The 13,956-nt window shown below is 36.1% G+C and overlaps 1 protein-coding gene across 3 annotated transcripts in view; it reads left to right on the plus strand.

Annotated features, from left to right (window-relative positions):
• UNC13C (unc-13 homolog C) overlaps nt 1-13,956 on the plus strand; it is a 651,156-nt gene that overhangs the window by 234,470 nt on the left and 402,730 nt on the right. For all 3 annotated transcript variants that reach the window (XM_073877030.1, XM_073877032.1, XM_073877031.1), the window contains 2 exons: nt 2,559-2,637; nt 4,921-4,992. In XM_073877030.1, the coding sequence (XP_073733131.1) occupies nt 2,559-2,637; nt 4,921-4,992 (151 nt within the window). The remainder of the gene's footprint in view (nt 1-2,558; nt 2,638-4,920; nt 4,993-13,956) is intronic.

Here is a 13,956-nt window from a genome sequence, read left to right on the forward strand (position 1 = left end):
TGCTCTCGCTGTGTCTCTCTATGTCAAATAAATAAATAAAATCTTTAAAAAAAAAAGAATTTGAATTAAGTTCTGTCAGAAGGAAAACAAAGAAGTCATTAGTGAGAGAAAGAAAACACACCACCCATCTATATGTTACATTTTGTAGTTTATAAATCACTTTATCAACCATTATAACAATTGGATGTGTTTCTTTACCTAGTTATTAAAGTCATTATTTAATAATCAGAACATTTCAAAACACTTGAAGGCAGCTAGTTAGTATGATTGCCATGTAATGTGGTAGAAAGACATTTATTAATTATACTTTATGTCATTAAGTGTCTTCACAAGGGGTAGAAAATAAAAACCACTTGGAACCAGAGCCTTATATTGAAACAAATGTAACTCAAAAGATCCTTCTAGAAACCCACTTCCATAACCCTTTTCCCATGAATGTGATGTTTGGGATTTGGCAGAGGCAAGCATGAACTGGTAGGGAGAACGGAAGAATATGGAAAGAGAATAGGAGGGAAGCAAGAAGTTACACTGTTGGAGTAGTTGGTTCACTTTCTGAAGATGGGTGTTGAAAAGAAGAGTTCTTTGCCCCTTTCCCCTACTTGATGTTGCCATTTCTTGCAGTTCATAAGAGAGTACTGCTAATGATTGTTTTTTGTGTTCTCAGTCTTGATATTTGACTGTCATTGTGACTACCACAGTCATTGGTCTAGAGAATGTCAGTTGGCATTATTCTGGGCAATGATGGAAACTGTATGAACTCTTGTAGAGTCAGTGGTGGACAGGATCTCAAGTGTCATCCGCCCACACATGTTGCCACCCATACTATCTTCCCTCCTGTTGTTTCTCCTTTTGCTCTTCTTTCTCTCATCTGTCTTGATTCCTGCCCCACTGTTACTCTTTTCCTGTGTTCTATGATCTAACCTAAAGATAACTTTGTGTTGAAATTCATGAACTTAAGTATAATTCGTTCAACATTGACATCCTTCTTACTCATGTGCCGTGGTTTTAATATTTCACATTTATTACTGGATTTGATCTTTACTTTCAAACATACAAGTTATAATGTTACTATTTGTTATCATTCTATCCTTATTAATATTTTACTTCTCTTATTTCACATGAGTTGTATGATAATCTAGTGAATTCAAAATCATCAAGCTAGTGATTAATGCAACTAGAAGTATTAGAGTTAAGACCATGGCTACCAAGAAAAATTCAATAAGGCAGAACTTTCCCTATATTTAAGCTAAGCTATTTTAACAGCAGGAGCAAAGGGGCCATCTCTGTGTCAGAGAAAAACTGGACTGTGAGATGCTGATAACATATTCTCGGCCGTTGTGGCCTGTTCCAGTAGCAGAGGTGCCTACCTAATACCCCGACCTTTCAATTGTGTGTTCCTGGTGAAAAAAGTTGACTTTAAGCTAGAGTTAAGCAGGAGTTCTGTAGGTCAAGTGAGCATAGGCAAAGCTGTCATCAGGGACTCGAGCACATTTTTGGTTGTATAAAATTACTAGCTTAGATGCAACAAAAATCAAATTCAATGTATTAAACTCATTTTAATAAACAAAAATGACTATGTTTTAAGATTATTTTAAATTGCAAAAATGGCAATGCTTAGTAGAAAAACATTGACTATTACCAAATTTATAACATAATGAGAATCTTCCCTTTTTCTTCCACACAGTATCACTCGGCAAAGGTATCTCTGGTTATCAATTTAATGAATATTTTTCTAGATATTTTCTGTACATGTATAAACACAAAACATGGTATAATATTAAACTTACTAGTATGCAGACTTACTTTTTTCACTTAACATAACTGTGAATATTTTTCATTTATACACATATATATTTAACTCATTCACTTTATTATGTTCTTCCCATTCAATAATATAATTCTTTCAATAAATACTTAGGTTACCCAACTTTTATTGCTATTACAAAAAGAAATGTCATGGTGAATATTCTTGTACAACAAATTAATTTAATCTCTTGTTGGCATTTTTCCATGGGATAAATTCAGGTAAGTGAAAATTCTGGTATAAGGGTTATCACAAATATTTTACATGCAGCTATGGCTCTTTGAGATACCACTTTGGGGTTTAATCTGTAAAGATGTAACACATTAAAAAAGAATGATAGTTTTACAAACACAGGTAATTATTTTACCATTGAGGACCAAACTTACACCTTATACTAACCATGGTTTGATTCTATTTCTTCCTGGAGATACAAAGTATCATATAACTAACAATTTTTTTAATCTTCTCTGTGATATTGACAGAAAAACTGTGTGTCAAATCAAGCCAGGCATTTTTTAAAGTTTCAGTGTATATAGAACTATCCAAAAATACAAGTGATCACTTTGGTAGCTAGAGTCTTTCTCCCTCTCCCTGGGTGAAGTCTTAGAGGCTTGGATTGTTCTTATTTTGTGAACCAGTTGAAAAGCATGGTATACATTTCATCTTTTTTCACAGCCTTTTTACCATGAATGGGGATTTTTTTTCTTAAAGGAAGTCCGGTTCCCATTGAAATCATTCCTGTTTTTCCTTTCAGGGCTGGGCGAGGACTTTATGGCATTGACAGTATGCCAGATTTGCGCAGGAAAAAAACTTTGCCTATTGTACGAGATGTGGTAAGCCACTCCTGTTGCATTCTCTTTGACTGCATGTGTCCCTGTTTTCTTCATTAGCTGTTGTTTTGGCCTTCTCATTAAGTGCCTTGCCTGTATTTCATGGAATAAAATATATAAGGTGCTGGATTCTACCAAGTATTGCATTTATCATTTCTTTAAAATCTTTTAGGTGAATGAAATAACTCTAACCTTTTGACAGCTTTTTTTTTTTTTAAGCTTTGCTTCTCTCTCCCCCCCCAGTATGGGACTTGAACTTATGACCCCAAGATCAAGAGTTGCATGCTGTACCTACAGAGCCAGACAGACACCACTTGACAGATTTTTATATTGGTTGAAATTACAAACTGAGTTAAAATGGCACTATAATTGAGCAAAAGTCACACAGCATGCCAAGTGAGCTGCTGCAACTGGACTTTGATATGTACAACGTCTCAAATGACCACAAGTTTAAAGCACACTTTGAGTCTTGATTTGAACTTCCTCCCCTTAACCCAGTGAATTTTTCTACTTTAAAAAGCAGCAGATAATATTAATCAATTCTTTATTAAGATCTAGTCACATTAATAAGTGATTCCACTATCTAAGGAAATCTATGGCTCCCAAGTTATTAAAACCTTTATGAAGCTGAACATAACTTTCAATAACTCAAACTCTCTTATAACAAAATATGCTGGAGACCACCTGAAGATGCAAAGAATTGATAATGGCATGCATTAGATTCTAAAAACAAGTAGCCTACCAGCATGTTTTCTATTATCTCAATTGTCTTCACATTTTTTTTATGGAAGCATAGTCTTAGTAGTTTATGACCTAAAAATATGTTTTATCCAAGGGAAATAGAAATTTCCCTTTTTGCAACAATGTACACAATTTCTCATAATCAGCAATTTTTAATTTTACTATGAAAACCATCATCTGAAAACCATCACTTTGGCTTTAAATTAGGAAAGATAAAACCTTGATTGGAAAGATCTTACACTGAAAAGCATGACGTGTATACAGCTCATATTTCTGCCATTATAGTGTGGACATTATTTTAAAGTGTTAAGTTTATTTTAACATCATTATACTCTCTGCTCACATTTCTTATAATTATTTACGCTTTGTTTCCTCTGACACTTGGAATCTTCAGGCTATGGTAAGTGATTTTCAACTTAATATTTTCCATACTTCTTAATGTACACTGCACTTATTCTTGAGATAAAAGAGGGCAAGATGGGGAAATAAAAAGAGACACAGGAATAAGAAATTTAGGTTCTCCAAGAGAGCCTCTGGTTCAATTCTGAAAGATAAACCAAATTATATATACGACAGGTGTCAATATAGACTAAACTAGAATACAGACATAATTTTAAGGATAATAGTTGTCAGAGTTGGAAGATCATCTTGGGTAAGTCCTTGGAGGTAAGCCCTCTATAGGTTTATACAGTAGGAGTGGAGATGGGTGGACAGTGACTTCCTCACCCAGCATTGTGCTGAACTTTTATCTGAGTTTATGGCTTTGTAGCTCCAAGGAGATAGATTTAAGACCAGGTACAGAATTCCACTATGACTTACTTCCCTTGGCTCCTAATGGGATGACATACTGAAAATTCCCATGTAAAACTTCTGATTTCCAAAGTTCTTGACAGCACTGCTGAGTGCATTATATTGCACACATTTCAAGGAGGAGCAATATAATGGTTCTGTTTTACGGTGGGGAAACTAAAAGGACTTGACTTTTAACTAAAATCACTGAAGTTGGCAGCATTGCATTAAGAAAACCAATCTGGGTATAATGGTTTTCTGTTGATAAAATGAACACTTAGAAAAAATATCCTGGTTAGATATGAAAGAATATTCTGGGGGAACTGTGAACAATTCAAGGATCCTCTAACCTTAATTGTGCTTCATGGCCATCACACAGATCATCTGGCTCTGTACCAGTGGCCATGTTTTATGAAGGAAAGTGATCATGATCCTGATCACCTTGGGGAAAAGCAAAGTTATAGAAGCTCTTGCTAGCCTGGAAACCTAGGGCTCATCATCCTGCCTTGCTGGGCCTCAGTTTTGTCATCTGCAAAATGTAGGGGCTGAGTTCGATGATAGAAGGGGACTTTTTCAGCTTTGATGTTCCATGATTCCACATTCTGGATGAACTCGCTGACTACTGAAAATGGCAGGTCCTATTGACTAAAACATGAACAATGATAGTCTGTATTATTATATTTTCATGTGCTGCTGAGCCGCATGTTCATGGCAGCCACCTCATGTGCCAATAACTTCTAATTCTGTTTATTTTAGACTCTGGCTGCCCGGAAATCTGGACTCTCCCTGGCTATGGTGATTAGGACATCACTAAACAATGAGGAACTGGTAGGTGCAGAGTCAGTTACTATGTATTGATCATAGTCCAGGGGAGAGTGATTCTGATCAAGCCACTCAGTCGTAATGTTGATTCCAAAATTCCAGAAATAACTGGGAACATGGGGAAAGTCTGACCCTAAACAAATTTCCTCAGGACCTCAGCTTCACTCTCATACAGATGATCCTCTGCTGATCCAATATGCATGTGCCTATCAATCTTTACAAATGCTATTCCATTCTCACACATTTTATCTGTAATTCTCCCCTGAAAAAAAAACCCTCTACGTTTTTGTATGGTTCAAGTTTTGCCTCCTTTATGAGGCTGTCCCAAATATCTTCCTCCTCTTCTGACTGACTTTTTAGTTTCCTCCTCTGGGCTCTTAATCAAGCATTTAATCATGACCTCCATAGCATAGTATGGCATGAGTGAAGGTTGCTCGGGGCGAGTCCCATCTGTAGTGCTAAACTAGCATTGTTCTACCTGGTAAATTACCTAACTTCTCTGAGTCTGATTTCTCTCATCTGTATAGTGAGGTAATAAGAATTTATGAAGGGAGGGGAAATGTGTTTAACACTTGGCATAGCTTAGAGTATAGTAAAAGAAAAAAATGCAAGCTGCTGGTTTTATTATTTTTGTAAGCAATTTTATTATTTTGCATAAACCTTTCCTTTAGAAGCTGATATTCTTAAGGGTAGCACTGTATCTTGTTTGTTGTTCTTGTTAAATACTTTGATCCCTACTACCTAGTACACGGTATGGCATGAGGTAGATACTTTGTAAATTCTTGTTGAATGAAAGAACCAATATGATTAGAAAATACAAGTAGGCTGCAAATATCTAGGTCAGGGATTCTTAAATTTGGCTCATTAGAATCACCTGTGGGAGCTCTAAACCATGCAGATGCCTGGGTCTCGCTCCCAGTGATTCAGATTTAATTGGCTTCAGATGTAGTCTGGGTATAAGGGTGTTTTTTGTTTTTTGGGTTTTTTTGTTTTAAACTATCAGGCAATTCTAACGTGCAGTCAATTTTGTGCCCTGGTAACTCCTTCCTGCCCAGCCACTCCATTTTACTAGAGACAATTTATGTGTCCTCCCTTAGGAGAACTCATATACTCTACCTCTCCCAATTTTAGTGACTTTGTCATTCCTGTAGAATAAAAATTTGCCAGTAATAATACTTATTTTAAATTTCTATACGCTTGGCATTTAACACCATTATTTATATGTATATTTCATATATATATGGTATATGAGAAAGTACCATATTGCTTGCTGAATCTTGAAATATCTAGTCTTTTGCTTTTGAGAGAGTAATCAAGGTTGAGGCTTTTATCATTAAACTCCTATACTATTCCTTTTTTTTAATTTTAAAAATATGGTATTTGGTCTGAACCACAAATATTCATTCCTATGAAAAGTTAATAGGAAAGAGAGAGAAATAAGAACACTACTCCATTTTCTGAGGCCCTGAACGGGGAGCATACCCTCACTTTATGGTTAATTTAGTTATTGATCTACTTTTCATCCACTTAAAAATACATTGTATTTCTTTAGTTTCAGAAGACCAATGTAAAAGACTTCTCTGTGTGGGTGTCGGGTGGATGAATGGAGTCCATCAGCTCCCTCTAAAATTCATAAAGCCCATTTCCCTGGGGCCCATGTCTCAAAAAGTAAATGAAAGATGACTTCTATACAACAAGCATATTAAATGTCACTCCTGACAGGCTGTCACATTAAGTTATTACATGGGCAGCTAACATAAAGGCTGGAGCAAATAATTTCCCCTTTTCCGAGCTGAAAGTCTTCCTAGGCACCCTCAATGTGAAAGCATGAAATATGTGTCTTTACATGAAGGAATATGGCTTGGCCATGTGGAAAATATCAAATGGTAGCACATCTGTTTTAATTAAAGAGATGTATGATAAAAAGTTCAGTCAGCTCTTCCACGGCAGTGAAGGGCTCTAAAGTCTGATGTAAGGTGACAGTGGGCTAGCCAGCACCGCCTCCAATGACCCTCTGTGAGCAGTGGGTGAAGCACGCCAGGTGCCCTCAGCCATCACCAATCCCACCTCACCCACAGGGCTATTGGGGCTGATTGGAAATCTCAGTCTAAAAAGCCCTTCAGGACCATAATTTCTGAACATTTCTGTCTGGCCTAATAACCCAAGAGGGGGTAACAATCTAGTATCCATCTAACAGTATTCTGCCTGACACTATGCTACCCAGCTTTGTGCTTGCTGTCATAGAGTTGTAGTTTCCTAGGTGTAGCCCCAAAAGGGGGGCAATCCGAGTAAAACCGTTCAATAAGTCAGATATTAACTGAGTGTCTACTATGTGTCAGGCAGTGTGTCAGATTCTGGAAATGAGGCCATTCTGCCATCATGAGGCTTATAACATAGTGAGAGGGAGCTGAAATACTGTGTTTTGCATGCCATATTGTTATAGGGCATAATGAAAGCTTCTAACAGGTGGGTGTGTTGAAACTGACAGTGTCAGATGAGGGTTATGGGAAACTCAAGTAGAGTGCAGAACGCAAATCACCAAGCCTGAAAGGGATTCTAGAGCAACGTTTATTCTATCTAGTTAATTCATTTCTAACTATGGCTAGGGGGCTGGTCTAATGGTTTACTTCCAGGAAGTGTCAATATTCAGTCAGGTTTGGTTTGTCGAGGAGAGTAGAGTTCCTCTTTCCAATAACAAGATCAAGATCAGGCCCGATGAAAGGGACTCATGAGAACTATGGATGGGAATCATTAGATCAGACCTGGGCCCTATTTCTAGCATAATCCTAGAAAGGTGATCTGGAAGCAGGAAGCAGGTCAGAACACCTATCTGGTGCCTGGGGTTCAGTCAGGAAGCTGCAGGCTCACCATATGCAGGTACTCTGGACTCCTCCTCAGGAACAGGAGCTATGTCAAACCAAGTAACTGAGAGGTGAAGTGATAAGGGCGTGAATTTGAATTTCAGCTCTACCTCTTATTACCTTTGAGAACTCATTTCTTTTCCATACTTTCTGCCTACCCGAGACTTGTTCATCTCATCTGTAAAATGAAAGTAATAATACTTATCTCACAGTTTGTGAGAATTAAAAAGTGTCTTGCCAGGCAGAGCAGGTGGTAGTCAGGGAGTCGCAGTGAGGTATCCAGATCTGTGTGGAATCCAGTGCCTCCCTGCCACCTTTGCAGCTGAGGGTCAGGTTCCAGTGCGTGCTGATAGGGGAACCGATCTAATTGCACATTTAAATATTGTTCTCTGGTTTACAAGTACTCTTCTTGGTCCTAATTCTATCCTTCTTCAGGAGCACAGTCTTTGGCTTGAGATAAATATAGATCCATTTCCACTATTGACTAGTTGTGGGAACTTGGGCCAGTGACTGAAACTCTTGGCCTTGATTTTCTTACATGTTTGTGAATTATATAAGATTTTTGCATTGATGGCCTATGGTTTCCAGTGTCTGTGAGCAATTTTGGCATTAATCAACTAGCTTTGTAAAGTAAGGTGGAAAGCTGTCCTTCTTATCATTTCTCTGGAATGGTTTGTGTAAGTTGTTGCTCTGCCTTGAAAGATGGGCAAACTTGCCTCCAAAACATTCTTGTAATTTTTTGGGGGGTGGTTATTTGACTGCCCTTAATAATTTAATGTAATAATCCATTCATGTTCTTTAAACATTTGTTCTTGAGTCAGTTTTGATCATTTATATTATTTTTTTCCAGAACATTGTTCTTTTTCCCCTGAAATTTCAAATTCCATCAAATTGTTCATATAATTATATGATTTATAAAAGTTTGTGCTGTTTTCACCTTATTTGTATTTCTCTCTTTTTTTAAATGAGTACTACAAGAGATTACCCTGGTGTTTGTTGACTCTGTATTGTTTGTTTTCTATTTTATTTTTCTTATTTAGATTCATCTTCTGCCCTCTTTGTATTCACTCTGAAGCTAACTACTTTTCTAACATACTGAGTTGAATACATAGTTTACTAATTTTGACTTTTTATTATTATTGCATATACAGAAAAGAATATTTACAACATAAGAAACAATGCATATACCTGTGTATCCATAACAGCTTTAGAAAGAGAAAAATATTTAATAAATGATGCAATGATTATTTTGACTCCTCAATTTAGGGTGTTTGTTCTCCCAAAGACAAGCCATATGAACTTTATTGTTGTTACTACATTGTGTTCAGAGCACACAGACTGTATATTCAGTCATTAGTATTTAACTATTTTATGACTTAGTTCATAATCAGTTTTGTAGATAAACCATATGAACTTTTTTTTTGTTGGGTACATAAGTTTTGGGACTTTTATATTCCCAATAAATTGTTTCAACTTTGCTAATAATCTTATTAATTTCTTAAAAGCTTTTTCTTTAAAATATTTTCTTTATGCTACTAATACTGCTCTACCAAATTGATAAGGTCAATATTTCCTTGATAGAACTTTCTCTAGCCCCTTCTTTAAGTCTTGATGTGTTTTATGTGTATCTCACATAGCATTTTTTTTTTTTTTCTTCCCAGAGAGGGAAAGGAGGTGAGAGGAGTAGAGGGAGAGGGAGAGAGCATTCCGAGCAGGCTCCATGCCCAGTGCAGAGCCCAATGCGGGGCTAGATATCACAGCCCTGAGATCATGACCTGAGCCAAAATCAAGAGTCGGCCGCTTAACCAGCTGAGCCACCCAGGCACCCCATGTATCTCACATAACTTAATTTTATTTACTTTTTAAGATTTTATTTATTTGAGAGAGAGAGTGGGCGTGAAACAGACTCCCTGCTGAGCAGAACCCTGGGATCATGACCTGAGCCTAAGGCAGAGGCTTAAATGACTGAACCGCCCAGGTGCCCCTCTTTTATTGAAGTATAATTAGCTTATTACATTGTTATATTAGTTTCAGGGGTATAACATTGATTTGACAATTCTATACATTAGTCAGTGCTTACCATGGTAAGTGTAGTCACCATCTGTTTCCATGCAATGTTATTACAATATTATTGACTATATTCCCTATGCTGTATTTTTCATCTCTGATTTATTTATTTTATAACTGGAAGTTTGTATTTCTTAATACCCTTTATCTGCTTCATCCATCTCCCCACTCACTTCCACTCTGGCAATCACCAGTTTATTCTCTTTGTTGAAGAGTCTTGTTTGTTTGTATGTTCATTTGTTTTTCATTGCTGCTGTTCTTTTTGTAAAGTTTTTATGTAAATTCCAGTTAACATAGTGTAATTTTATTTTATTTTATTTATTTATTTTTTTAAGAATTTATTTATTTATTTAATTGACAGAGAGAGAGAGAGACAGCAAGAGAGGGAACACAAGCAGGGGGAGGGTCAGAGGGAGAAGCAGGCTTCCCGCGGAGCAGGGAGCCCGATGCGGGGCTCGATCCCAGGACCCTGAGATCATGACCTGAGCTGAAGGCAGTCGCTTAACCAACTGAGCCACCCAGGCGCCCCAACATAGTGTAATTTTAGTTTCAGGTGTACAATATAGTGATTCAACCATCACAACACCCACTGCTCATCACAGCAAGTGCCCTCCTTCATCCCCATCACCTGTTTCATCCTTCCTCCTGCACCCCTCCCCTCTGGTAACTGTCAGTTTGTTCTCTGTAGTTAAGAGTCTGTTTCTTGGTTTGCCTCTCTTTCTTTTTTTGTTCCTTTGCTTTTTGTTTAGTATCTTAAATTCCACATATAAGTGAAATCATAAGCTATTTGTCTTTCTTTGACTTATTTCACTTAGCATAATGCCATTTAAGTCCATTCTTTTGTCACTATTGGCTAGATCTCATTCTTTTTTATAGACAGGTAATTTTCCATTGTGTGTGTGTGTATACCACTCCTTTGTCTATTCATCTATCGATGGACACATGGGTTGCTTTCATATCTTGACTATTTAAATAATGCTGCAATAAATATAAGGGTGAATATATCTTTTTCAAATTAGTGTTTTCATTTTCTTCGGGTAAATACCCAGTAGTGGAATTACTGGATTGTATGGTACTTCTATTTTTAATATTTTGAGTAAACTCCATAATGTTTCCCAGAGTGGCTACACCAGTTTGCCTTCCTACCACCAGTACATGACGAGTCCCTTACTCCATATCCTCACCACTTGTTATTTGTTTTTGATACTAGCCATTCTGACTGGTGTGAAGTGATATCTCATTGTGGTTTAGATTAGTATTTCCCTGATGGATTGTGATGTTGGACATCTTTTCATGTGTCTGTTGGCCATCTGTTTGTCTTCTTTGGAAAAATGTCTATTTAGATCCTTGGCTCATTTTTTAATTGGATTGTTTTTGGTGTTGAATTATATAAGTTCTTTATATATTTTAGACATTAATCCCTTATCAGATATGTCATTTGCAATTATCTTCTCCCATTCAGTAGGTTGTTGTTGTGTTTCAGTATTGTGTTTTGTTGAAAGTTTTCTTTACTGTGCAGAAGTTTTTTATTTTGGTGTAGTCCCAGTGGTTTATTTTTGCTTTTCTTTCCCTTGTCTCTGGAGTCATATCCATAAACATGTTAAAATTGATGCCTATGTTTTCTTTCAGGAGGCTAATGGCTTCAAGTCTAACATTTAGGTCTTTAATCCATTTTGAGTTTGTGTGTATGTGTAAGAAAGTGGTCCAGTTTCATTCTTTTACATGTAGCCGTCCAGTTTTCCCATCATCACTTACTGAAGAGACTGTCTTTTCCGATCAGATATTTTTACCTCTGTGTCATAGATTAATTAACTATATGCATGTGGGTTTATTTTAGGGCTCTCTGCCCTACTCTTTTGATCTCTGTGTCTAGTTTTGTGCCAGTACCATACTGTTTTGATTACTACAGTTTTGTAGTATATCTTGAAATCTGGGATTGTGATACCTCCAACTTTGTTCTTCTTTCTCAGGATTGCTTTGGCTGTTTGAGGTCTTTTATAGTTCATACAAATTTTAGGATTTTTTGTTCTAGTTCTGTGAAGAATGCTATTGCTATTTTGATAGAGATTACATTGAATCTGTAGTATGCTTGGGGTAGGGTGGACATTTTAACAATATCCTTCTAACACGAGCATGATTTCCACTTGTGCCATCTTCAATTTCTTTCAACAACATTCTTCAGTTTTCAGGGTATAGGCTTTTCACCTTCTTGGTTAAATTTATTTTTAGATATTTTATTATTTTTGGTGCAATTGTAAATGGGGTTGTTTTCTTAATTTCTCTTTTTGCTACTTTGTTATTAGTGTATAGAAACACAACAAACTTCTGTTTATTAATTTTGTTTCCTGTAACTTTTACCAAATTATCAGTGTTAATAGTTTTTTGGTGGAGACATTAGGGTTTTCTATGTGTAGTATCATGGTATCTATAAGTAGTGACAGTCTTACTTCTTCCTTACCAATCTGGATGCTTTATTTCTTTCTTTCTTTTGTCTGATTGCTGCAGCTAGAACTTCCAGTACTATGTTGAATAAAATTGGCGAGACTGGAATCCTTGTCTTGTTCCTGATCTTAGAGGAAAAGCTTTCAGTTTTCCACCATTGAGTATGATGTTAACTGTGGGTTTTTCATATATGGCCTTTATTATGTTGAGGTATGTTCCCTCTAAACCCACTTTGTTGAGAGTTTTTATCATGAATAGATTTTGTATTTTGTCAAATGCTTTTTCTGCATCTGTTGAGATGATTATATATATAAAATATACATGATTATATATATTATATATATTTTATTATTATTATATTATTCCTCTTGTTAATGTGATGTAGCACATTGATTGATTTGTGAATATTAAACCACCCTTGCATCCCTGCAATAAATCACACTTGACCACTTGGCCATGGGGCATGATTTTTAAAAAAATCTATTGTTGAATTCAGTTTGCTAAGATTTTATTGAGGATATTTGCATCTATGTTCATTGGAGTTACTGGCCTGCAATGTTTTTTTGTAGCATCTTTGTCTTCAAACTTTAAAGTTAATAATTCTGTCCTGAAAAAAAAACCACATGATCTAAAAATGTTTAGCCTCTCATTACTACCCTCAATGCCCACATTAGGTAAAAGGCAAGTCTAAATGTCATGTCTGAAAATGGTCTGAAAAGCTCATGTTTGTAGCCCATGGAGTTTAACTGGATCCCAAACACAACCTTTGGGTTTCCATTGAATCAGCTCTCACAACTGGGCAGTAAATTCCTTTCTTCCCCCCAAACACCTGGAGAATCTGTTTCTTTTGGGCTCTTTTACATATTAAAATAATTTTTTCCAACACTTCTCTAGTAAGCTATATCAACTTAGTCTGCCATGTTGCCAGATCAGTTTTTCAACGTGTAAAATAAATAAATTAATACTGCTAGAATGCTCTTGGGGGGATCAGTGAGATAACAAATGGAAAGCACGTCAACCATTTTTGACACATAATTACATAGTAAATATTAGTTATTGTTTTTTATTATTAACTTCATTTACTGCAACTTTCCATGGCTCCATGCCTGGCTTTGCTTGGTTACACAAGAGAACAGTGAAACAGATTCCCTTTAAGAGGGATAGTCACCCCCTTCCCTCTCCTACATTTACATTAACTCTTCTTTCTAATCTTTCATGGCCTCTGTCAGAAGATTTGTAAGAACTCTTGACTTGACCCCAAGTGTTAAAAATAAACAAACAAACTTTTCACATTAAAATGACAAAAGTTTCCTTCCAGTGAAAGAATTCATATTATTTTTGATCTCTTATATTTAATAAATTCCTCATCTCCTATTCCATTATTTATATATACCTTTTTTTACTGAGGTATAATTGATGTATAACATCTAAATTTCAGGTGTTCAATATAAAGATTCAATATTTGTATATGTGGTGACATAATCATCATAGTAAGTCTAGTTAACATCCATCACCATACATGGTTATGTGTTTTTTCTTTCTTGTGATGAGAAGTTTTATGATCAGCAGATTTCAAATGTATAATAAAGTATTATTAACT

This window comes from Callorhinus ursinus, unplaced genomic scaffold, assembly GCF_003265705.2.
Source record: "Callorhinus ursinus isolate GAN/ISIS: 27379988/994484 unplaced genomic scaffold, GSC_fseal_2.0 scaffold25, whole genome shotgun sequence".
In the NCBI taxonomy this organism is placed as follows: domain Eukaryota; kingdom Metazoa; phylum Chordata; class Mammalia; order Carnivora; family Otariidae; genus Callorhinus; species Callorhinus ursinus.